This window comes from Salvia hispanica, chromosome 6, assembly GCF_029641045.1.
Source record: "Salvia hispanica isolate PSC_SH4W2 chromosome 6, Shi_PSC_v1, whole genome shotgun sequence".
Classification (NCBI taxonomy): Eukaryota; Viridiplantae; Streptophyta; class Magnoliopsida; order Lamiales; family Lamiaceae; genus Salvia; species Salvia hispanica.
In genome coordinates, this window is record NC_142697.1 from 14,600,438 (window position 1) to 14,624,494 (window position 24,057).

The 24,057-nt window shown below is 39.8% G+C and overlaps 3 protein-coding genes, 1 long non-coding RNA gene and 1 other non-coding gene across 10 annotated transcripts; 3 read left to right on the forward strand and 2 right to left on the reverse strand.

Annotated features, from left to right (window-relative positions):
- Nucleotides 1-3,734: 3,734 nt before the first annotated feature.
- On the forward strand, nucleotides 3,735-6,163 carry LOC125203895 (uncharacterized). Of its 2 annotated transcripts, none has more exons than XR_016133016.1 (2): nucleotides 3,735-5,591; nucleotides 5,736-6,163. It is a non-coding gene; the product is annotated as an uncharacterized LOC125203895 (long non-coding RNA). The 2 variants fall into 2 exon arrangements; XR_016133015.1 differs by having other exon boundaries at nucleotides 3,735-5,156.
- LAC6 (laccase 6) lies at nucleotides 5,720-8,299 on the reverse strand. The gene is made up of 6 exons (XM_048102403.2): nucleotides 8,091-8,299; nucleotides 7,859-8,010; nucleotides 7,537-7,781; nucleotides 7,315-7,443; nucleotides 6,225-7,166; nucleotides 5,720-6,002 (listed from the first exon to the last, which is right to left on the reverse strand). Exons 1-6 carry the CDS (start codon nucleotides 8,208-8,210, stop codon nucleotides 5,872-5,874), a joined length of 1,719 nt encoding a protein of 572 aa, XP_047958360.1. The 5' UTR covers nucleotides 8,211-8,299; the 3' UTR covers nucleotides 5,720-5,871.
- Nucleotides 8,300-9,246: 947 nt separating this feature from the next.
- On the reverse strand, nucleotides 9,247-11,269 carry LOC125203892 (Pentatricopeptide repeat (PPR) superfamily protein). Its single transcript, XM_048102404.2, has 2 exons — nucleotides 10,169-11,269; nucleotides 9,247-10,030 (listed from the first exon to the last, which is right to left on the reverse strand). The coding sequence occupies exons 1-2, from the start codon at nucleotides 11,093-11,095 to the stop codon at nucleotides 9,413-9,415; spliced, it is 1,545 nt and encodes a 514-aa protein (XP_047958361.2). The 5' UTR covers nucleotides 11,096-11,269; the 3' UTR covers nucleotides 9,247-9,412.
- Nucleotides 11,270-12,484: 1,215 nt separating this feature from the next.
- Nucleotides 12,485-12,558, forward strand: TRNAV-AAC (transfer RNA valine (anticodon AAC)). The gene has a single exon. It is a non-coding gene; the product is annotated as a tRNA-Val (tRNA).
- Nucleotides 12,559-12,617: 59 nt separating this feature from the next.
- On the forward strand, nucleotides 12,618-17,096 carry FKGP (L-fucokinase/GDP-L-fucose pyrophosphorylase). 5 transcript variants are annotated; one of them, XM_048102398.2, is made up of 7 exons: nucleotides 12,618-13,118; nucleotides 13,417-13,678; nucleotides 13,842-14,206; nucleotides 14,341-14,467; nucleotides 14,634-15,647; nucleotides 15,796-16,490; nucleotides 16,578-17,096. In XM_048102398.2, exons 1-7 carry the CDS (start codon nucleotides 12,804-12,806, stop codon nucleotides 16,974-16,976), a joined length of 3,177 nt encoding a protein of 1,058 aa, XP_047958355.1. In that variant the 5' UTR covers nucleotides 12,618-12,803; the 3' UTR covers nucleotides 16,977-17,096. The 5 variants fall into 5 exon arrangements, with proteins under 5 accessions (XP_047958355.1, XP_088917967.1, XP_047958356.1 ...); XM_089061841.1 differs by having other exon boundaries at nucleotides 12,618-13,099; nucleotides 13,383-13,678; XM_048102399.2 differs by having other exon boundaries at nucleotides 12,940-13,118; nucleotides 13,425-13,678.
- The last annotated feature ends 6,961 nt before the right edge of the window (nucleotides 17,097-24,057 follow it).

Consider the following 24,057-nt stretch of genomic DNA (forward strand, 5'->3'; position numbering starts at 1 on the left):
GAAATCCGCTAGACACTGGGTCTAGAAACTCAGAGAACCTTGAGCTACCTGTGGTTGGACACACAATCACTACCTTAACTCCCCCTTCAAAACCCTCAACCTGCTTTAGCTAAGAAAACTAGTACATGGAAGTAGGGATCGAATCCACAGAGATGAATGTGTAAGTAAACATGTTCAAAGACTCGGGAACTATTTTTTAGCTGCTGCCACGCAATTTTTGGGGTTGAGCTTTAATTCCTAGACTTGTTAATTGAAATATTCTACTCTAACAGCTAGATCTAGGCAGAGACATAAAAGCATGCATATTAACAGAAATAGAGCGAGACAATTTGCTAGATCGAACGAACAGTTCCCTAAATTAACCTAGACTTGGGAAAGAAACTAGACGTGGGGACCATTTTCTGAAAAGGTAGAGTACGATTGAAAAGCTGCAAAATAACTAACTAAAGGACTAACTAACAGTGACATCATCTTCTCCAATATTTATCACGAAACAACCAGTTAAAACAAATAAAGAACGTAGATCGAAGCAAAGTAAACGAAATTAAACCAATAAAATTAAAAACAGTTAAAACTAAAGCAGATCTACAACTACTAGACGAGGCAAAACGAGAATACAGAACTTAAACAACTAAATGAAACGAGACAAGCAGATCCAACCACGGGACGCTTAATCCACTCCGGATCCAATCCATCCACAACAACCAAACATCATTTCCGTCTCCGATCCTCACAAGTCTACGTAGATTCAACCGATCAACAACAGATTTCTTACAAAACAACTCCAAACTCAGATCAACCAACAATAATCAGCAAATCAAACCTGAACAACACGATAAGATAAACGAAACAAAAGCAGTGATATCCATAGCAAAATACGAAGTATCCAACGATAGCAACAACACAAGGCCGAGCCTCGAACAACGAGGACTCAGCGAGTACCAAAAGTAGACAGAAAAATAAAAGACAATTGTTTCTTCGCCTCCTTAGAGACGGTGTTGCACCACAAACTTCCGATGAAATGAGAATCCCCCTAAAATTTCCCCCAAGTGTGTGAGTGTGTAAAGAAAAATTGGAAAACTAAGCTAGGAGCTGAAAGTGATGATGCTTCATGTTGATTGCGTGCTCCTTTTTACAATGGATAGAGCTTCTAGACTGTTCTTGTAATGCCCATTTTGCCCTTCGATTCGATGCTCTTTTGTCTAGCGCTCTTCTTTTTTCAGCTTATTTTTCCTGCCGACTTCCTCCACCAAGCGATCTCTGTCTTCTTCCTGGGGTTGGCGATTTTCTCTACACACCTGGCTCAAAAAGGTTTGTTAGACTTGGGAAATCACAGAATTTATCCCTATAACCAATGCATGAAATTAGCCTTATCAGGTACCCCCACCCCCCCTTCGTACGTTGGGGGTGACCACGCCGTGGCTTGGACCGGCTGCATCAGTATTGTCATTGGCCCAATTAGTCAGTTGTACGCCTTCGTCTTCGACAATCATGTTGTGCATGATAATGCAAGCGTACATTATATCAGCAATGCATTTGACATCCCACAAACGCGTTGGACCCTTAATTAGGGGTGGGTCGATACGATATATCATATCGAAAACGTTGTATCGTGTTTCGTATCGAAAATATCGATATGAAAGAATTTCATATCGTTATCGTATCGAAAGTTTCGAAATATCGAATTTCAATATATCGAACTTTCGATATGGATAATATCAATATCGTTATCATATCGATATTTTGATATATCGTAAGATCGATACGATATATCGAAATATCGTTATCGTATCGAATACATGTATATCAAAAAATATAATTTCAAAACTGAAAAATAACACAAAAATTAATAAAACTTCAACACAATAAAATAAATAGTGTTCTTATTAGGGTTTCATATATATATTTTCTAAATATATGAATGAATTAAATGGATTTATATATATTATCTATGTATTGAATTTCAATATGTTTCGATATATACGATATATATCGAAAATATCGATATGTATCGTATATTCGATATAAAACGATATATCGCGATATAAGGAAATTCATATCGTTATCGTATCGAAAACTTACGATACGATACCGTATCGTATCGAAAATTACGATATACCGAATATTCGATAATTTTTCGATATTTTTCAATACGATATGAGCGATATATCATTTTTTCGGTATTTTTCCCCAGCCCTACCCTTAATTGCCGCCCATCGAGACTGGAGCACACCAAATGCGCGCTCCACGTCCTTGCGCGCCGACTCCTGCCGTTCCGCAAAGTAGGCTTTCCTGTCATCATTTGCGTACCTGATCGTCTTCACAAAGACATGCCACCTAGGGTATATCCCATCCGCCAAGTAGTAGCCCATATCATGACGGTTATCGTTGGCCACAAATGAGACGGCCGGACCGATGCCCTGACACTTCTTATTGAAGAGGGGCGACGAGTTGATGACGTTGAGGTCGTTGTTCGACCCGACTACCCCAAAATACGCATGCCAGATCCACAACAGGTAATCAGCTACGGCCTCGAGGATCATCGTGGGATTCTTTCCCTTGTAGTCGGTCGTGTAGGCCCCCTTCCAGGCAGTTGGACAGTTCTTCCATAGCCAATGCATACAATCTATGCTGCCTAACATCCCGGGGAACCCATGCTGCTCCCCGTGCATCTGCATCAGATACTGACAATCTTGGGGGGTAGGGCTTCGAAGGTACTGATCACCGAAAATTTGAATCACGCCCTGACAGAAAAACTTCAGACATTCCAGAGCAGTCGTCTCACCGATGTGGAGGTATTCATCCCACATGTCTGCCGCGCCTCCATAGGCCAACTACCTGATTGCCGCCGTGCACTTTTGAATAGGGGTGTGGCCGGGTCTGCCAGCCGCATCGTGCCTGAAGCGGAAATACAGATATCGACGCTCCAAAGCGTCAACGATACGCATAAACAACTCTCTGTGCATTCTAAAACGCCGCCTGAACATGTTTGCGTTAAACCGCGGGTCCGATGCGAAGTAGTCGTCATATAGCCGCTGATGTGCAGCTACGTGATCTCGATCGATCACTGTTCGGCGGTGGACAACGGGTTGAGGGCGAGGTACTGCCTGCTGTTCGACCCTTTGCATGTACCACTCTATCTCGCGGTTCATGTAGGCCTCCATAGCCTCGTTCATCCGTCGTTCGTACTCCTCAGCATCCCCACCACTACCACCACTACCACCACTGCTACCACCCGCGTTACTCATCGCTCGATGTTGCTCTTGTACAAAAATTTAGAGAGAGAGAAAACTCGTTAAAATAAGTGGTGCAAATGAAAATGTAACTAAAATCGTGTATATATAGTGTTTCAAAAATTTTCAAAAAAAAAATAAAATTACGCTGGCCGATCGCTCGTCGATCGGCACGTCACAATGGCGGCCAGCGCCTGGAAATCGGCGTGCGCTCGCCTGTTTTTTCGCCGAAATGCCGCTGGCCGGTTCCAATAGTTCGGCTAGCCGACCGGCTAGCGACGTGAATCGGCTAGCCGGTGCGCTAGCCGCCATTGTGGATGCTCAATAATCCCCTTCCTTAACTTTATTACCGAACTTCTGGACCACGCAAATGGTCTTTGAACTATGCGGTCCCTAAATTTTAAAAATATCAAGAGTAGTCCATGAATTAAAATATAATCGCATGATACTTTTTTCACTGTTCATTACGAATCTGTACAAAAATGTGTGATGTTTTCTAATAGTTTGAGTGATTCTTAATAAGAATTAGGAGTATCCTTTACTACATTAATTTGGCTGTTAGTGTTAATTAACTGAAAATATGTCTATCCTTCAATAATCTATCGGGCTCCGGGCTTTCATTGGAGGCCAAGTCGTCCAAAATGCTGCCGGGAACATATCAAATTGAGCTGTGCGTCTCGTTGCTCGCTTATTCTTCGATAATCGAATGTTGAGTGAATTCACCTTTTGCTTGAATTACTTCCATGTTTTACTTTAATTGGATAACCATAATTTTCTTCTGCTATGCTTCTAATTGGATTGTGAGTTGCAAATTAGAAGGTATTCACAGAGATCTCGCATGCAACCTTACTTCATTCATGCTTGTTTCATGTACTATATTTCGATCGATATGCATCTTCAATATTGCATGACGATCTTCTGCAGATAAATAGAATTCAAATATGTTTCACTTTGGGTTTTGTTGTTCCCTATTGCCTTTGAAATTAGCTCTGGAATTTGGAAAGAAGGGTGATAAAAGATGAGATGAAACTGATGTATGAAAGGTTTCACCAAATGAGATGATGAATTGATGATGTGTGCTATGTGTTTGAGTTACAACGTCTGAAATCTCATCGACTTATAATCAAGGATATAAGTTACATGAAAACATCACTCCAGATTCAACTTACTTGCTCTTTATATTTGGTGCAGGAGTCTCTTCACCATATATGCTTCCCTTACACCTTAACTGACTAATACTTACACAACTAATCCCCGATTTTTGTTATTATCAAGCTTCTTTAAAAGAAGGTGTGTCTTCTGTGCAAAACATCTTACTCACATGAGTATCTCAGTCGTGACAATTTCCAATGTCTGAGTTGTGGAACACTCATTTGAGCAAGATGTTTTCCAATGAGGAGACTCGTCATGCCATATCACGTCTCTGAGAGGGCCTATTTATACTTGTTTCCAGGCCTCAGGGGTGGGTTTATCAAGTAACTTAATGAAAAATCTCAGCTACTCTTATCTTATAGTGAGCCTGTCATTGTTTAACTGAGAGGATGTTAAAATATTGGTAGACTATCTTTCATTGTCTTTCTTTGTGTTGTTAGAGTTGCAGTACAGAGAATAATTGTACTTACAACAAGATATTTGTTAGTACATTAAGTTAGTACCCTCCTTTGCTACTATAAATAGAGGTATATGTTGAATTAATTAGGAAATAGATTTGATCTTTTCCCTCTTGAACTTGAGTCGTTGTTAAGGTATGTGTATAAATCATCTTAGTTGTTGTGTAAGTTTTCTTCTGTTTCTTTTTTTTACACTTACTGTAACTGTGGTTTAATTTGCATCTTATTGTTTGAGGATAACCATGGTTTTTTCCACTTTTACGTTCTGCATGTGCTCTGATCTTTGAGCAGCAGCGAGCATTGATTCCATAAGGTACGTTTCAGCATATTCTGCTTCCAATTCGTAGAGCCCACTCACACATGTCAATGAACCAAGCTATTTCACTTATTGATCTTGAATTTCTTGAGATGAATATGCTAAAAATAAAAACCAATAGGCAATTGGTTGGTCCAGAGTTGATTTAATCTTGCCTTCTTTTAAACATTTATGAACAGACAAAATAGAATGAAAATGCCATGGTGATGTGTGGTTTTGTACACTTTTGATATGTACTTTGTAACTTTTATAGTACTGCCATATTCTCAATGTTTTCAATCTGAGTATTATATAGTAATTTATATTCCTTGAAGAATCAGGTTGGCATTTAATTGCTGTATATGTTTGTTGTAGAAACTTTCCATTTATAATAGGTATAGCATCTTCTACCTCCTGCAGCTTCTCTTCCTTCTGTCTTGCTTTTTTGAAGAGGTTATCATTATAGCTTACTTTCAATACTGCCATATTTTTCTTCTGAATGAGCATTCATATAGAGATGTGTATAATTACCATCCATCACATACAACAACGGCTTCTAATAGGTGAGAAAGCTAACAAAATGATCTGGAAACACAGATTTTTATTGAGACAACCAAGACCAAGCCACACATAGACATGCATAATACACACTTGCACGAAAGAATCTGATCATGGAAAATATCGAAAGTCCTCCTGGTGATTCTTGTTTATCCACCACATACAAACACAGCTTCTAGCAGCGAGGGTAATCAGCTGGTGGGTGAGGGAGGGTCTCCAGTGGTCCTTGCCCATTCTTGACGATAATCGCCACAGACAAACCCCATGATAAATGTATCTCCAGATGGCAGTGCATAAACCAGACCCCTACACCACATTCATAGAGTCTCATCAAGTTTGTTTCATGTAACGACTCAGATGTCTGTGTTAGTATGTGTGTATGACGACGAACGTGCTAATGTCTTTGTATGTAGTATTCCTCTTATGCAGAGATGTTATATTATATAAATACGTCACTTTTTCTGTTATGCATATCATTACATTAGGTGAATATTTGATGCAAAGACTGATTTTAAGTAGATACAATACCTGGATTGTCAGCTGTAAATCTAATTGCTGCCCATCCACCAACAGGAACGCCAATGGTGTTCATGTAGGGTGGATCCACCAAGTTGAAATTAGCAGTATCTGGATTGTAGTTTCCCGTGCCATAGCCCACGACATAGAAACTGTAGCCATGAAGATGAATCGGATGATTCTCAGTCGAGACAGTTCCAGTATCCTGCAAGATGAGCTGAACCCTTGTCCCATACTCGAGCACAAAAACCCTCGTCCCATTCATAGAGTTGGTGTCAATAGGAGCATTGTTAGGCGCCCCGTTAACAAAATCATAGAATTTTAAGGGTGCCCCAGGGAAATCATCAGTGAATATGCCTGCTCTATCCCTGTAATAAGCTTCTAGAAGTGAAACATTAGGCCTAATAAAACTTATATTGTTCATGGAAGCAGCAAACACCCCCCCATTGGTCCCCTTACAGTTTTTCTTTGGGTTTTTTCTAGTACACTTCTGCACATTCACACCTATGGTGACAAACAAGTTCTTGTCAATCACTTTAGGAACATCCGAGGTGTTCAGACCCCGGAGCCCGTCCATTACAGTTTTAACCACAAGATTATCGTTGAACCTAGGTAGCATGGCTGGTAAAGATATGCTGTTTGGTGTTGCACCTAGGTACTGAAAATAGCCAACTGAGGTTATGTTTTGAAAGGGTACGTTTCTTGCAGACATGTATGGCCCGACAGCCATGGAGTATCTGCTTATTGGCTGATTTGCTGTGACGAGGACGTTGAGGGTCTGGCCCGGACCGAGCATCACCTTGTCCGTGGGCAGCGCCTTGGTGTACTCTGCGTCTGCTTCGACTATGGTAAGCTTGTGGTTGGCGATTGCAAAGAAGTTTTCTGTGTTCAATCCTGCGTTGATCAGCCTCAGCAGGTAGGTCTTCCCAGGCACCACGTTGATCCTGTAGACATCTGTGGAAACGACAATGTTTCTTGTTAATTTTCTACTGCGTTTACCTTTTTCTACATCTATATTTTAAGTTAATGCCATAAACGTGTATAGCATGATGTGAACTTGGTGTATTTTGTCATAAAACAGAGAAACATAGGCAGGTGTTACCGTTGGCAGAGCAGTTATAGTTGGGGCCAGGGTGGCCGTTGATTGTGTAAGCATCAGCCTTCGGAGCGCCTCCACCGCTGGCCAAAACTGCCTGCTCGAGCTTTAGAGCATCTTTCAACCAATATTCCCCTGTTATTTGCAAAAAAGTGTTAAGACTAATTAACAACACTTAAGGTAAGTATACTTCCATAGAAGTTAGTTAGCCATAATTAAGAGATGAACCTAGTATAATAATATGCTCCTCATACGGGTAAGGAAAAGGGTAGGGGACGCCGGGTTTGGGGTAAACGATTAGAGCGCCATAAACGGTTGCCCGAAGCCAGGAGAAGTGAGCATGCCAGAAAAAGGTTCCCTTTTGTTGAACCAGAGTGAACTCGTAACTGAAAGTCTGCCCGGCTTGGATGGGGCATTGCGTGACGTAAGAAGGGCCGTCGAACCAGCACGACAACCGCTGCCGGACCCCATGCCTGCACGATATCACATGGTCAAACTAATCATGGGAAGGGAAGGGAATCATCAATCAAGGGAAGGGTTTGTATACTACCAATGGATTGTGGCATTATGAGGCGTTAAATTGGTGACTCGAACAATGACTCGATCATCTTCTTGAGCATAAACTACCGGACCTGGGTACATTTCGTTAATGGTCACGATCTCCTTGCTACTGCACAGCTTCGTCACCCTCTTCGTTTGCACCTATCATCGATACATACATACTTCACTCAATACAGTAATATATTTTCGAGAGAGAAAGAGAGCTAGAGTGAATATGAGACCTTGAAATCGTAATATCTTGTGGAACCACCACCAGGCCATCTCTTGATTCCATGGACGCTATGTGAGATGGAAAGTAAACTCAACAATGCACACACCAAGGCAGTGATTGTGGTTGCCATGGAGTGAGATGGTTCGAACTAGCTCAAGTGAAGGGCTATTTAATGTAACAAAACAATCAGATTAATGAAAAAATAAAAACGTAGCCAATAGCGATATGTATGTGTTTTTTTTATTAAGTTGATGAAGTTAGATGGAAAATATTAGTATTTAAAATATAGTAATTGTCTACAGCTCCATGATTACAATTTTGTTATAATTTGCTTTTAGTCGACTAACTTGGTCATGCGATTTGGTACATTACGAATTACGATCATTTATTAAGTTGTTATACTTATATTACTCACTGTATGTGTTGCCTTAGAAAGGTGACTATGATCCAATACAATGAGATTTTCATAAAGTAAAAATAGTGTTTTCCTAGATATGATCTTACTACTGTTTCCTATTCATTTTCCATTTTTCACATCCATTTATATAATTAAGAAATGTTTTTTCGAGCCTTATTACTGATTTGTACAAAAGCAGTTGGCCTAAACAAGCCCATGCAATACGTATAAGCTAGCCCGTCTCTAAATTATTGGAATTAATTTTATTTAAGTCACCAAATTCAGAATTATATAATTTTGAGGCTTGACTTTAATGCACTGTACCCAGCGGTCTTGTCGAAATAAGAATCTCTGATTTTCAATTGCTCATGCGTAGGCATTTTAAGCAAATGGGTAGTTGGAATATGTCCATATAAATATATACATAAATAGTGTGTGTGTGTGTGCGTGTCATGCACAAACTTTTTCTTTAATAAAAGAGCAGGCGTTTGCAGGAAGAAAAAACCCCAGTTATAGGCGCTGACAAATTGAAATTGTATAAGGATTGATCGTTACGGTATAACTAACTTCTTAACAAATCTCAAAATATAATGCAAAAATTTCATGGCTTAGACAATTTTTTCTTCCTACGTCACATAATTAAATCGGCAGGTACTAAAATGATCTAATATTCGACTTCAGCCAATCGAGCTACAACAACTATAAATAGGTGACAAAGATACCACAAAGTTGTAAATGAATTTTTTATAAAGTCAAGATGGTAATTGAGTTTATTAAATCTACAATCAGATGTAAATGAGTTTCCACGTACACAAAATGGAAAACAAAAAAAAAACATATTGAATTCTAAGTAGAACTGTAGAAGGTAATGAACAGGTTAGAAAGATCCTCATAATTTGGCTCATTAAGTATTTTCCTATTGAAACAGAAAATATTCAAGATGACTCCATGAATCTTATTTCATCAATGACTGAATCCAAAAAATCAGTTTTCTGAGGCAATCTCATTTCAGCAGTAACAAAATCTAACACTGTAAAAATCTCATTGGATCTGGAATGACACTTATCTTCGACTAAAAACTTGTGGAGTCTGCCTCCTTCTTCTATAAAGCTGTGGCCTGCTGCTTTAGAGGTGTTGGAGCCTTTCATGAACTTCCTCAGCTTCGCCACTTCGTTCCATTTGTTAGCTTTCGCGTAGATGTTGGAAAGAATCACATAATTCCCAGGATTCCATGGCTCCAACCTAAAGAGTTCCTCAGCAGCTCTCTCGGCAAATTCTACGTTTCCATGAAAACTGCAGGCTCCGAGCAAAGCTCCCCATACGACTGAATCTTGCTTCATCGGCATGGCCATAATTAGTTCATAGGCTTCTTGCATTAGTCCCGCTCGGCCTAGAAGATCCACCATGCATCCGTAGTGTTCTAGCTTTGGCGTGATGAGAAACTTTCGCTCCATTGCGTTGAAGAGCTCCCGGCCTTTATCAACCATCCCTCCATGAGTACATGCTAGGATCACACCAACAAACGTGACATCATCCGGGGTGATTCCTTCCCTCTGCATTATCAATCACAAGCAAAAAAGGTCAGTTTAACCAATTTGGTGGGATACAAGTATATACGCAACACTGTTCTGCTTCTTTGTTCGAGCAATCAATCTCGAACAAAGTCAAATTGAAGCATTCAGAAAGCTCACCAGCATTTGGTTAAACAGATCCAGAGCTCCCTGACATCTTCCATGGACAGCTAAACCCATGATCATACTATTCCAACAACATAAATTTCTACCGCCACCAATTTCATCAAACAACTGCATTGCCTTCTCAATCACGCCACACCTTGCATAGAGCTCCAACACCGCGTTACAGACAAAGGCATTTCTGAAATAGCCATTTGCACGAGCATAAGCCTCGATCCTCTGTCCCACCTCCAATGCGCCAAGATTAGCACAAGCCGGAAGAACACTAGCTATTGTTACATGATTAGGCCTAACTAACCCCTCTCTCTCCATCTCCAAATACATCTCCAAAGCCTCCCTATATCTCCCATTCTGCGAATACCCCGACACCAAAGCAGTCCAAGAAACGACATTCCTAGACGGCATAGCCAAGAAGCAGCGCAACGCTTCGTCCAAATCCCCTCTTCTTGCATAACCTGAAATTAAAGAATTCCATGTGGGCACATCTTTGCCATCCATCTCATCAAACACCTTTCTTGCGAAACGCAGCAAGCCCATCTTAGCATACATGTCAACCAATGCGGTCAAGGCATAGGCGTCGTGATCAAGCCCGAATTTGAGAAAATGGGCGTGGACCATTTGGCCGTGGGAACGACTAGAAAGCTTGGCGCAGGCGACGAAGAGGAGAGTGAAGGAATGCGGAGTGGGAAGCAAGCATCGGTGAAGGAGTTGGGAGTAGAGAGAGAAGCATCGAGAATGCGGGCCGTGAGAAGAATGGGCTTGGATGAGCTTGTTGTAGAGGGAAATAGTTGGGTGGGGTAAACTGTCGAGCACCTTATGTGCATAATTTACGTTGGGAATTTCTATTACTCTGGTGATTAGATCTTTGGCAAAATCTGTGCCGACCCTCAGTGAATGGGCGTGTAATTGTTTAAGTTGGTTCATGCGAAGGATCGGACTCTATAATCTGTAGGTGTTCTTGAATAATAGACCTACTACAACCTCGTACACGTCAGAGCTAATGAGCGCCAATGCCGCAGAGTATACAATGACCCTCAATCCTGTTTATTTGAATCGGCACGAGTTTAAAAAATTATTTCACTTAATAAAAAGTTATTAACTATATAAATTATTTAATTGTAAAGTAAACTAGTGAAAAAATTGTTTGAAATATAAATTCTATTTTTATAGGAGTATTAATTTTATAGTAGAATGTGTAGTTGTTTTATACTATATGACTTCCACTTATTAAAAATGAAAAAAGAAAAAAAAAAGAAAAAAAAAAACTAACGGATAATAGTGCAGTTATCAGTGCGGAGCTGTGATAAACTTGAGATCACGGGTTCAAACCCCGCCATCCGCTAAAAGAATTCGGTCTTAATCCACAAACCCGATCGAACAAGATTAGTCGGATTACGTTAAAGGCGGGTTCAATACGGTCAAACCCAAAAAATGAAAAAAAAGGTAAATATATCTTTAAATGTCGAACAATCTAACAAATATGCATCTCTATTAGTAATTGAAAATTGAATCACATAATTAATTTCCAAAAGTTCATTAGATATTTTTATCGCTACATGATAACGGGTACTCCCTCCATACCATATTAATTGAGTGTTCTGGGAAGTCTCAACATAATTGAATATAATTGAATGATTTTTATTTTTAGCAGAAAGTAATCCGCTCTCTTATTTTATTCTCTCGTAATCTCTCTTACTTTATTCACTATCCATTTAACACAATAATCTTAATCTTCGTGCTAAAAATGGACGTCTCTATTAATAAGAAACGGGGTATAGTATATTTTATTTAAGATAGCAACAATTTCTTGACAATACATCTAAATCGTAATTAAAGTTGTTAGGATATCTAATATTGCAAAATTAGTTACCTCATGTCCTAAAACAAATTATATACATCAAGGTTTCATGGTGTAGTTGGTTATCACATCAGTCTAACACACTGAAGGTCTCTGGGCGAAGCCAATTACTCCCTCCATCTCTGATTAAGAGTCACACTTTGACCGGACACGAGTTTTAAGAAATGTAAATAAAAGTTGGTTGAAGAAGTTTGTGGAATGTGAGATCCATTTTTTTATATTGATTTTATAATAAAATGTGAGTGAATTGAGTTAGTGGAATGTGAGACCTACTTATTATTTATGGTAAATGAAATGTGACTCTTAATTAAGGACGGACCGAAATGGAAAAATGTGACTATTAATCGGGGACGAGTATTTTTTATTTTCCAATAGAAGCGTCCACAGACAAGTTCCCAATAAATTTAAAGGTTTGTCTATTTTAAATTATAGTGATACACAATCAGAGGCATGTTGGTTTCGTGGTGTAGTTGGTTATCACGTCAGTCTAACACACTGAAGGTCTCCGGTTCGAACCCGGGCGAAGCCAAAGTTAATTTTTTTAATTTCCCAATAAAAGCACCGACGACGTCGTACACGTCTAACCGTCTTCCCCAATCGCCAATCCCCACCACACCATTCCCAATTTTTCATTTTGATGTCGGATACAATTGCTCATCGCCAATCCCCATATCTTCATACACTAGTAGTATATTGACTCTAATTAGATCTCCCGCATAAATTCACACTCCACACCCTTTTCTTAAAACAATTGACCACCCAGCCATCGGAACTATGTCGGAGAGCTCAACCCGATCCAAGGCTGACCTCGCGGCGTCTCTGCGGCGCGCTTGGTACCATTTGAGGCTGTCGGTTCGTGATCCCACTCGGGTGCTCACTTGGGACGCCATCGTTTTGACGGCAGCTAGCCCTGAGCAAGCCCAACTCTACAACTTGCAACTCACCCGCGCCAAGCGAATGGGCCGCATTGCCCCATCTACCGTCACTCTCGCCGTTCCTGACCCCCACGGCCACCGCATCGGCTCCGGCGCCGCAACTCTTAATGCCATTTTCGCTCTCGCCAATCACCTCTCTGTCATCGCTTCTGCGGTATCAATTTCACCTATTTCGTTTCTTCCCATCATTTTTTCGAGTAATCATCATTGTCTGTGACTCTAGTATACCTAAATTGCCTGTGGATGTGATCTTCTTAGTGCTGCTAGATTGAATGTGATCTTCTTTTGATAGAATACATGGGGGCAGTGAGGTGAAATGTTAACCTACATTAACAGAATTCAATCATATGCCTCTTTTTGTAGGACTCTCTTTTTCATTCTTCATCTTGCACTGGACTTTAATTGGCTTGTGGTGCTCACATAACTTATCAGATACCTTCTTTGACATGAAGGACTGCAGCTCTACCTCTTCAATCTCGAACAGCTCTAGTGGAATTCCACTTCCTTCCCTTGTTGAAATCATAAAAAAGAAGCATGTCTTACTCCTTCACGCTGGAGGAGACTCTAAGAGGGTTCCATGGGCTAATCCTATGGGGAAGGTTTTCCTTCCGCTTCCGTATCTGGCGGCAGATGATCCTGATGGTCCAGTACCCCTGCTCTTCGATCATATACTTGCAATTGCTTCTTGTGCAAGACAAGCTTTTCGGGATGAAGGTACCTTGTTCTGTCCTGTTAGCTGTAATAAGATATTCTATAATTCAAGCTTGGATGCATCGTAATTGATACTATCGCTTGCTATGGTTGTGAAGCTTGGATCATATACTAGGCTAGAGTTGTTATGGATAGCATTCCGATTAATTAAGATTTCAAATAACAGGCGGGATGTTCATAATGACTGGGGATGTTCTTCCTTGTTTTGATGCTTTCAGCATGGTTCTTCCTGAAGATACAGCCTCTATTATTACTGTTCCTATAACTCTTGACATTGCTTCCAACCATGGGGTTATTGTGGCATCCAAATCTGAGTCAACAAATGATTACGGTCATGTCCAGTTGGTTGATAATTTGCTTCAAAAGCCTAACTTTGAGGAACTTGTCACTCACCAAGCAATCCTTGACGATGGAAGAACGCTACTTGACACTGGAATTATAGCTGTCAAAGGTGAAGCATGGGTGGATCTTGCTACGCTTTCCTGTTCCAGCCAACCATTGATTTCAGGACTTCTGCTCAGCAAGAAAGAGGTTATCAAATTTTCTCAGGGATTTCTTTGCTTGTAGGTCTTAATCAATTTGCTTCTTGCATTGATATTTCAGAGACTCCAGCTCGTAAGCTTCTTGAAGCCTCTGTCTTAGCTTCTAATTTTTATCATGTGCAGATGAGCCTATATGAAGATCTGGTAGCAGCCTGGGTGCCTGCTAAGCATGAATGGTTGAAGAGACGCCCTTTGGGTGAAGAACTTGTCGCAACATTGGGAAAGAAAAAGATGTTCAGCTATTGTGCTTGTATGTTGAGTAAAAATAGTTCATGTGCTATTAATAGATTTTGAAGTTTATATCCCATTTATTCTGTTTGGGCTTTACATACTAACCCCACTTGATATATATATTGGACATCGGTTTCTTTTTCATGCCAATATATTTGATTCCATCATGTCTCAATTTTGTGCAGATGATCTCCTGTTCTTGCACTTTGGAACCTCAAGTGAAGTTCTTGAACATCTTAATGGTACTGGTTCTGGACTTGTAGGTAGGAGGCACCTCTGTTCAATTCCAGCCACCACAGTGTCTGACATTGCTGCCTCAGCTATAATTATATCTAGCAAGATAGCTCCTGGTGTCTCTATTGGGGAGGAATCACTTGTGTATGATTCCGCCATTTCAACTAGTGTCCAAATCGGTTCTCAGTCAGTAGTTGTTGGCATAAATATTCCTGAACTTCAGCAAACCACGAGTGGGAACTTACTGAAATTCATGCTTCCAGATCGCCATTGTCTCTGGGAGGTTCCGTTGGTGGGATGCACCGAAAGAATCATAGTATATTGTGGTCTGCATGATAATCCAAAAATTTCGCTTCCAAATGATGGGACTTTTTGTGGGAAACCCTGGAAAAAGATTTTAGGTGATTTAAGAATTCAAGATACTGATCTATGGGGCGCAAAAGAAAGCAAGGACATGTGCTTGTGGAATGCTAAAATATTTCCTGTACTTTCCTATCCGAAGATGCTACAATTGGCGACATGGCTTATGGGTTTAGGCAATCAACGTGATGAATACCTCTTAGATTTATGGAAAAGGTCTGACAGGATCAGTCTAGAGGAGCTGCATAGATCGATTGACTTCTCTAACATGTGGACAGGCTCCATTAATCACCAAGCAGATCTTACAGCAGGGATTGTTACCGCTTGCCTTAATTTTGGTTTGCTTGGTCGTAATCTATCTCAGTTGTGCCAAGAGATTTTGCAAAAAGAAGCCACTGGTGTTAAAACATGTCAAGAATTCTTGTCGCTGTGCCCTGATCTTCAAGCTCAAAATCCTCAAATTCTTCCAAAGAGCAGGGCTCACCAGGTCCACCTTGATCTTTTGCGAGTGTGTGATGAAAAAGAGCTGGCTGCTGAAATGGAGCACAAAGTGTGGGCCGCTGTTGCTGATGAAACTGCTTCAGCTGTCAGATATGACTTTGAAGGTAATAAGACTATCATATATGGCTTATGTATTTAGTTCATTCAGTGTAAAGGAGCATTATAGCTAATTCTGTAACTGCTGTACTGTAACTATCCTAGTCATTCAGTACATTGATATTAATCTTCTTTTTGTTTTCCAATTTGGTATAGAGCAAGAAACTAGCACATCTAATAGTATTCTGGAGCAACCTTTTCACCACAAGAAGGTAAAGGTGGAGTTACCTGTTCGAGTAGATTTTGTCGGTGGCTGGAGCGACACACCTCCATGGAGCTTGGAGCGTTCTGGCTGTGTACTGAACATGGCCATTACACTAGGAGGCTCACTTCCTGTTGGTACAATCATAGAAACTATGACAAGGCCCGGACTCTTGATTAATGATGATACAGGAAATGAGTTGTACATCGACAATGTTACCTCCATTGTACCTCCATTTGACAGTAGTGATCATTTCCGGCTTGTCAAATCTGCATTGTTTGTCACTGATGTCAAAACTAAGATGAATCTTCAATCCAGAGGATTGCATATAAAGACATGGGCCAAAGTCCCTCGTGGTAGCGGCCTTGGCACTTCTAGTATCTTATCAGCAGCAGTTGTCAAAGCTCTTCTTCAATTAACCAATGGAGACGACAGTAATGAAAATGTCACCAGGCTCGTTCTCGTCCTGGAGCAGGTCATGGGTACTGGAGGTGGCTGGCAGGATCAGGTTGGTGGTCTCTACCCCGGCATCAAATTTACATCGAGCGTTCCTGGAATCCCATTGCGGCTTCAAGTTAATCCTCTGCTCGCTCCGCCTCAACTGATCACGGAGTTGCGTCAACGACTTCTCGTTGTATTTACTGGTCAGGTATGAGAACATCACAGATACCTCGTTGGCATTCCCAACTTGTCTCCAATTGTCTCCAATGAAATATTTGTTGATATGAGAATGCAGTTGCGACTTGCTCACCAAGTCCTGCAGAAGGTGGTGATTCGCTATCTCCAACGTGACAACCTACTCGTCTCGAGCATCAGGCGCCTTGTCGAACTAGCTAAGGTCGGAAGGGAAGCTTTAATGAACCATGATCTAGTCGAGCTGGGGGACGTAATGCGGGAGGCGTGGCGGTTACATCAGGAGCTCGATCCATACTGCAGCAACGAATTTGTCGACGCACTGTTCGCATTTGCTGATCCGTATTGCCAAGGATGCAAGCTTGTTGGCGCTGGAGGTGGTGGATTCGCATTGATGCTGGCTAAATCTGCTGAGTCCGCAAAGAAACTGAAGCAGTTGCTTACTGAAAATCCTGAGTTTGATGTTCAAATCTACGATTGGGAAATATTTTTAGGTAAGTAGCTACATCTAATGTAAAGTGTCCATGAAACAATTATTGTTTGCATATAATGATTTCTTTTTATGATTCTTTATAATAGATACGTGCAACATGTATTGGTATTTTTTCTTGAATTTTTATTATGGGTACATTACTTTCTTATTCTTTTCATGAAAGCGAATATCTCTATGCCAAAATCTGCAGATTCTCAATTTAACATGAAAATTCGACTTTGGACTAATTCCAGAAATTAATCTCACTTCTAGTCTTCTGCCGGTGGTTGAATTTTATCTATGATGAAATTATATGAACAAAAAAAATCTTAAATGTGTATTCTTATCTTACTTTGTTTATATATTAATACAATGACACTGTGTTTTCTTTAGATTAGGGTAGATAATTCATCTATGTTAGACTTGATGACTTAAATGATCTAAAATACATGTTCATATCATTTCTGTTTGTATATAGGTACAGCTGTCAGTGTCATGTGTTGAGTATATGTATTAATACTATGATACCCATTTTTCTTTAGTATGGTTTAATCATTGAAAATATAGGAGTTTATTTAGGTGATGTAATATTCGTTGGCTATAAAAATAGAGGTGCTAAAATGCTCAAATTCAGCATATGCGTTAATGATTGGCGTACTTAGGAAAACCAGAAAATTGGTTGAAATTGAGTTTAGACAAAAATCTAATAAATTTCATAGTAATCGCATATCCAATTAGGTCCACTAAGATAAGTTAATTTCTCCTTTGACAACTATTGTTAATATTCTATGGTTCACAATCAATAACTAGTGTAAATATTCACTTTCAATTAGGTGAGCAATCGTGTGGGTGGAGTCATCTTGAAAACGATCCAATCTAATAAAGTTTAATCTAAATTTAATATAAATTCGTTAACAATATAATAACGGCACAAACTAATTTATATGATTAAAACATGTTATTACAAAATTATAGTTTATTTTTAAACCAAATTTACACATCAAAACCCTCAATCTATATATTACTAACTCATTTCACTCGCATTTTAGAGTAAAAATTAATACTCTCTCCGTCCAATAAATATATGGGCATTTCTATTTATGAAAAGTTGTCCCCAATTCATTAATTTTATACGATAATATATTTACAACATATATCACTATGGTCTCACCATTACAACTCATTAAACACTAATAATTGTATGAGTCTCATTATCCATTAACATTACTTTAACTATTTTTCTCTTCATCTATCTTACTATAGTAATTATGCATTAATTATCGTGTCATTTCAAATGCACATATTTTTAGGGACCGGAGGAAGTATATAAAAGTGAGACTCATATTCCACTAACTTTTCAACTCACTTTCCTTTACATTTGTTAAAACTCGCGCCGGAACTAAATTGGACAATTATTGAGGTCATGGACAGTGGCGGAGCAGAAAATAATTTTAGCAGGGGCTTTACTATACAATAAAATACTTTGTGTGAGAACTTTATTTGAGCACCATCCTCGTTTGTTGCAGTGAAGATTTGGTATACCATGGTATATCGAATTTACGGTATTTCGGTACACCGCAATATAGGAAAATTGATACTGTTATCGTACCGAAAATTGCGATATACCGAAAAATTGATATTTTTTGGTATTTTTTCAATACGGTAAGTGCGGTATTTCGATATTTTTCCCCAACGCTCGGACGGAGAGAATATATAAAATAAAACAAACAATACAGTCGTTCATCATACAACCATAAACCTCATACAAACTGATCACATAAGATATGTAGCATCAAACAAGAATGAAAAATTCTAATTCTTTTACTCAATAAATAAGAAATCTCTATATAATTAAATCACATATTCAATATACTTATAATCATCAATTTTCCAATAAAAATTATGAAAAAAATGTAGAAAGAATAAGATTTTGTATAATTAAATTGAAAAGAAAAAATATAAGAGAAATCCTATGAAAAAAAGACCTAAGGAATAAAGTACTACTTGAAAAAGGACGTCTCCTACACTTCATATACCAATATTTTAATATTTGACTTAAAATAAAATTGGCCGGTCCCACACAACTATGCATTATTGCTATAGGTTTGGTGTTTCATATTTGGTTAGACGAAATGGCACGAAGCATGTTGTCAGACCATTGTATCCTCATCCAAGCTTCGAAATTCCTCTAGCTATCCCTGGACCCTAAATAAAACCGGGAAACGAAATCTGAATCTTTCAAAAGTCCCTCCAAAAAATGTCCCACTATACGCGGTCTGCATCGCTTTTAAATGCAGCTTCTTCCACAATCACGAAGCATGCTCTCCTAAATCCGTCATCACCCGGTGGTTCTGACAACGGCTTAGCGTCAAGTTCGGAAGTTGTTACCGTGGCGCTGTTCTTTTCTGAACTTTTCCCAGATCCTTTAAAATTTACGAGTTTGTTGATTTGGTGTTGTAGGTAAACATGTCTCAGCCTACGAGTTATGTTGCTCCTGGAGTTGTTGGTGCCGTAGGTGGTGCAGGAGTGTATTTCCATCAACTTTGTTGTTAAACGTCGTTGTAGTTTGTCTATGTTCATGTGTGTCTTCGATAGACATGTAACATGTCGTTGTTAGGTAACCCCGACAAACCAATGAGGAAGTTTAAGAAGGGGGACCGCACCCGTCGGATGTGGTCTTAGAGAGAGGAGGAAATTCTCGCGGCTACTTTGATGGAGCTAGTTGCTTTGGGGTGGGAATCCAACAAAGGGGTTTCGGTCGGATTATCTCCAAAAGTGTGAGGATAGCATTCGTGCAGAATTTCCAACTTCCGACATAAAAGGTACAACGCATGTTGTCTCCAAAGTCACATCTTGGAAAACCAACTTCACTAGCCTATGTAACATTCTTGATTGGACCGGTGTTGGGTTTAACACGAATGGCGACTACAAGATAGACATCGACGACGATCAATGGGAACATGTTGTGCAGTACAGAAATACCAACGATTTATGAACTTTGGATACCGCATTATATGTTGTTATTTTATTGACGTTCTTCTTCATAGGTTGACCCCAAAGCCAAGTTCATGTGGAACAAGTCTTGGCCATTCAGGGAGACTTGGAAATGCATCTTTAGAAAGGACCGTGCAACCGGCGCAGGTGCTGAGAATATATCTGAGGCTGCTGTTCGCCTCCACGATGGTGCTGGTGGCGGCAGTCATTGCGACGAGAGTGACTCACATCCATCCATTGTTTGGAACCGTACCACTCATTGATGTCGACGACGCATAAGAGAATCCAACTACAAACCCCAACAACTCCGGCACCATCGATAAGCCAGTGTATACCGTGAAAACTGCAGGAGAGAAGTGTAAGGAAGTTCACACCGACGCAATGCTCATGGACTTTTTGGAAAACTTACATGCTGGGACGAACACAAGGTTGGAGGTGATTTTGTCAAGAATCGGGTACGACTTTGATCTCGGCCATGCTCGAAAAGCGGTGTTCGACAGGCTTAGTGACATCGACGGTCTTACCATTGACCAGAAGTACCAATTGTGCAACATTATGGGTGACAAACCGCAAAGGCTCGAGGTCTTCATGGGTATGCCTGCACATGCTCGTCTGGGTTACCTTCTGAAGTTGATGAACGAGTGAATGTTGGAGATGGAGTTGTGACATCGTTAGGTCGTCTAGTATTGATGTCGGTATCGTAGTAGTGTGTTGTTCGGGTAAGTCTCTTCAGCTTCCTTCTCCTTCTCCCTATGTTCTTCTGCTGTTCCAGCATTTTTTCTGTACCTTGTCTCACATTTTACCAAATGGTTTTTAGCGAAATGGCAGAGATTCGTGCTGACATTAGTCCATTTGAGAACCAAGGTATCAGTGTCGAGTTTTCAGTAAACGTGTGTTTATTCTTTTTCCAGATGCTTTGTGTTTTGCACTTGAAAACTTATTCTTTATTTTGCACTTTGAGTATTTGTTTTGCAATTCAGTTTGCCATTTTTTGGGATTTGCTAGTTTAAATTTATTATAAGTTGGAGGAAAAAATAGGTTGTGTGTGTTATACCCTTTGCGTTTGTTGGTTTACCTTCAATATTATACAACCTACTATTGTGTGTATTATACCCTTTGCATTTCCTGATTTGCTGGTATCAATCGTCAAAAACTGGTGTGTATTATAAGTGGGGATTTGCTGGTTTGCCTTCAGTACTATACCCTTTGCATGGTGTGGCTATTTCATTGTAGTGAATGCATTCCTTGGTCGCGTTCGGAAATGTAAGACTAATAGAACTAGGCGTAGTTGGTCTGATCGAGAGGAGGAGATACTTGTTGTCTCGCTGAAGGATCTAGCAACACATGGGTGGAAATCCGACAACGGTTTCCGGGTTGGGTACCTTGGTAAACTCGAGGAAGCTTTAAAGAGGCATTGTCCCAACTCTAATATTAAAGTGAATCCCCACATTGTGTCCAAGATAACTGTCTGGAAAAAATCCTACAACTCGCTGCAAGGTATACTATCGCGTTCTAGAGTTGGATATAACACGGATGGGGAATATAAGATAGATTGTACTGAGGAGAAGTGGTCCCAGATTGTGAGGGTAACTTGACTTGTTCCTTATACTTTTTTTACTGATTTGATGCAGAGATTATATTTAGTGACTTTCATGTAAATATATATTGTTTTCATTTTTGGAATTTGTCATTGATAGGCTGATCCCGAAGCCCGGTTCATGCGGAACAAATCTTGGCCCTACTTGCCGCATTGGCAAGTTATATTTGGGAAATACCGTGCAAACGGACCGGTTGCTGAAGATCTTAGAGAGGCAGAGATTGAATATGATGCCACGCAAGTACAAGAACTCAAAGCCCATCATCTGCTAACTTGGAGGACATATCTGCATTTGGACTTGGCTATGGCACTGAGAAGCAAGTTGCAGACAACACTTCACTCACCCACGAAGGTGGTACCCCTACTGGGAAGAAGTGTAAGGCTGTAGGAGGAAGTTCTAGCATGGGGAAGTCTGACACCAACAATGACGGTCTCAGCTTCTTACAAAATTGCATGATGACACGAACGAATGACTCCAAGCCCTCAGCCGCCGCATTGGGTATGAGTTTGATTTGAGCAAGGCAAGAAAGGTGGTCGACGAGATGCTTGGCAAGCCTCCGACCTTGAGTAAGGCACAAAAGTTCAATGATGGGGAGCTGATACTTCGTAAAGTGGATCACCTGGACTTCTTCCTAGGGATACCGGAGGAAGATCGGGAGGATTATGTCCTTCACGCACTTGAGCACTTCGACCACAACTGATGTTGTTCCTTTGTCCAATCCATGACAGCCAAGTATTGGCACCTTTTGTCAAGCAAATTGTAACATGTATTGCTTGATTTTTATGTTTCATCCAACACTTTTCGACTGATTTAGTACTAGCTATGGTGTTTCTGACTCTAATTTAGTGTTTTATGGCAGCCTTGTATAGGCCAATAGGTTATTTTAGGTGGATTGGTGCAATATTATTATGCAAATGACTGTTGTTTTTGATGTACTGCTTCTGATCTACTCACCATAGGTTTTCATTGCTTTTACACATGCCCTGCTCCATAAATTGATGTGGCAAGATGGATGTTAGGCCAACTGTGACACCATTTATAATTCTCCACATTCTCACTTTTATTGTTACCTTGTCTAATAACTCGTGTTTTCAAACATATGATACATTGCTTTATATATTGATGCACAAATTTGTAAATAGCCTTAAAATAATGTGCTATTGTCTGTTAACAAATTTTTCCTTCCCTTCTAGTATCTCATTCAATAGCAAATTTTTGTTTAATATGTAGAAAGAATCGGGCTTTTACAAGAAGAGTTAGACAAAATATGACCCACTCAATAGGAAATAGCTAATGTGTGTATGTTACTATCATCTTTACTTATTATATCAGCTTCATCCTACACACTTTGCAATTAATTTGGAGAAGTATATTCCATCTACATCTACTTTGAGGTATTAATTGACATCCCAAATTATTGTGTCAATTTATTCTTTGAAAAATTCATTTCTTAATATTGTGATTGACATTAATTGACATCCCAAATTCATTTCTCAATTCAATTCAACTCTAAAGAGTCTAAAAATTTATTTCTAAATTTTGTGCAACTGGACGTACATGTTATTCTTTTTGATAATGACATTTGCAAAGCCTTTTTTATGCAAAAAATATAATTCCCATCCAATTTACTTGATATTTAATTTATGAAAAATAATGTCATTATGCTAAATTTGGAATATTTTAAACATCCACCTAAAAATTCAATATTCATACCATAACATAAAACATCCATGGAACATTGAAACTCTCATGGATGGTTCCTCGAAATGACAACAACAGTATAAGCATGCATACTAGCTTCAGAACCATAATTTCAAAGGGTTCATATTCAGTACAAATTTAGTAATAAACGAGAAAATATTTGGCATAATTAAAAGCTTCAAGCATCGGTCTTCTGCCCATACTTCCCCCACCAAGTCTTCGTACTTGAAGACACACATGAGCTGCCATGCGACGAAGCCTTAGGATTACCCGGCCTGTGAGGAGGAGCCATTTCGAGCCTCCGTCTGAGCTCCCTGTCAGACACCGAAGCATTGTTTTGCCTCTGTAGCTCACTTTTCCCATCTTCACGAAAGAGTTTACAACGTGGACCGGTCATCACTGGTGAACAGACGGAGACACTCCCTTCGCCGGATGTTGCTTTATGTACCTTTGTGCGTGCTTTTTTGCGTGTGCCAAGACCACGAGTTCCACCATCTGGTAAATTAGTAGAGTCTGAAATCAGTATAACTTGAGTCTTCGTCGCATAAACAGGCTCTGTCTTAGTAGGATTATTCTTGAACAGCATGGCTAGCTTGGAAAACTCCGACTCTCCATTTTAGTATTAAGCACCGACCAATGCATTTTTCTAGGAAGTAAACGTAAAATGTCAACAAAAATTTAATAATAACAACTTACAACAGAGCAAAGCAATACCTTCAGTATCGACTCCCAAACTGGAGTGACAGCTACTATAGTGTTGAAATTGACGTTCCAAGAAACTCCCGCAGTGTGCACCACATCATCGAAGAGTATGAAAC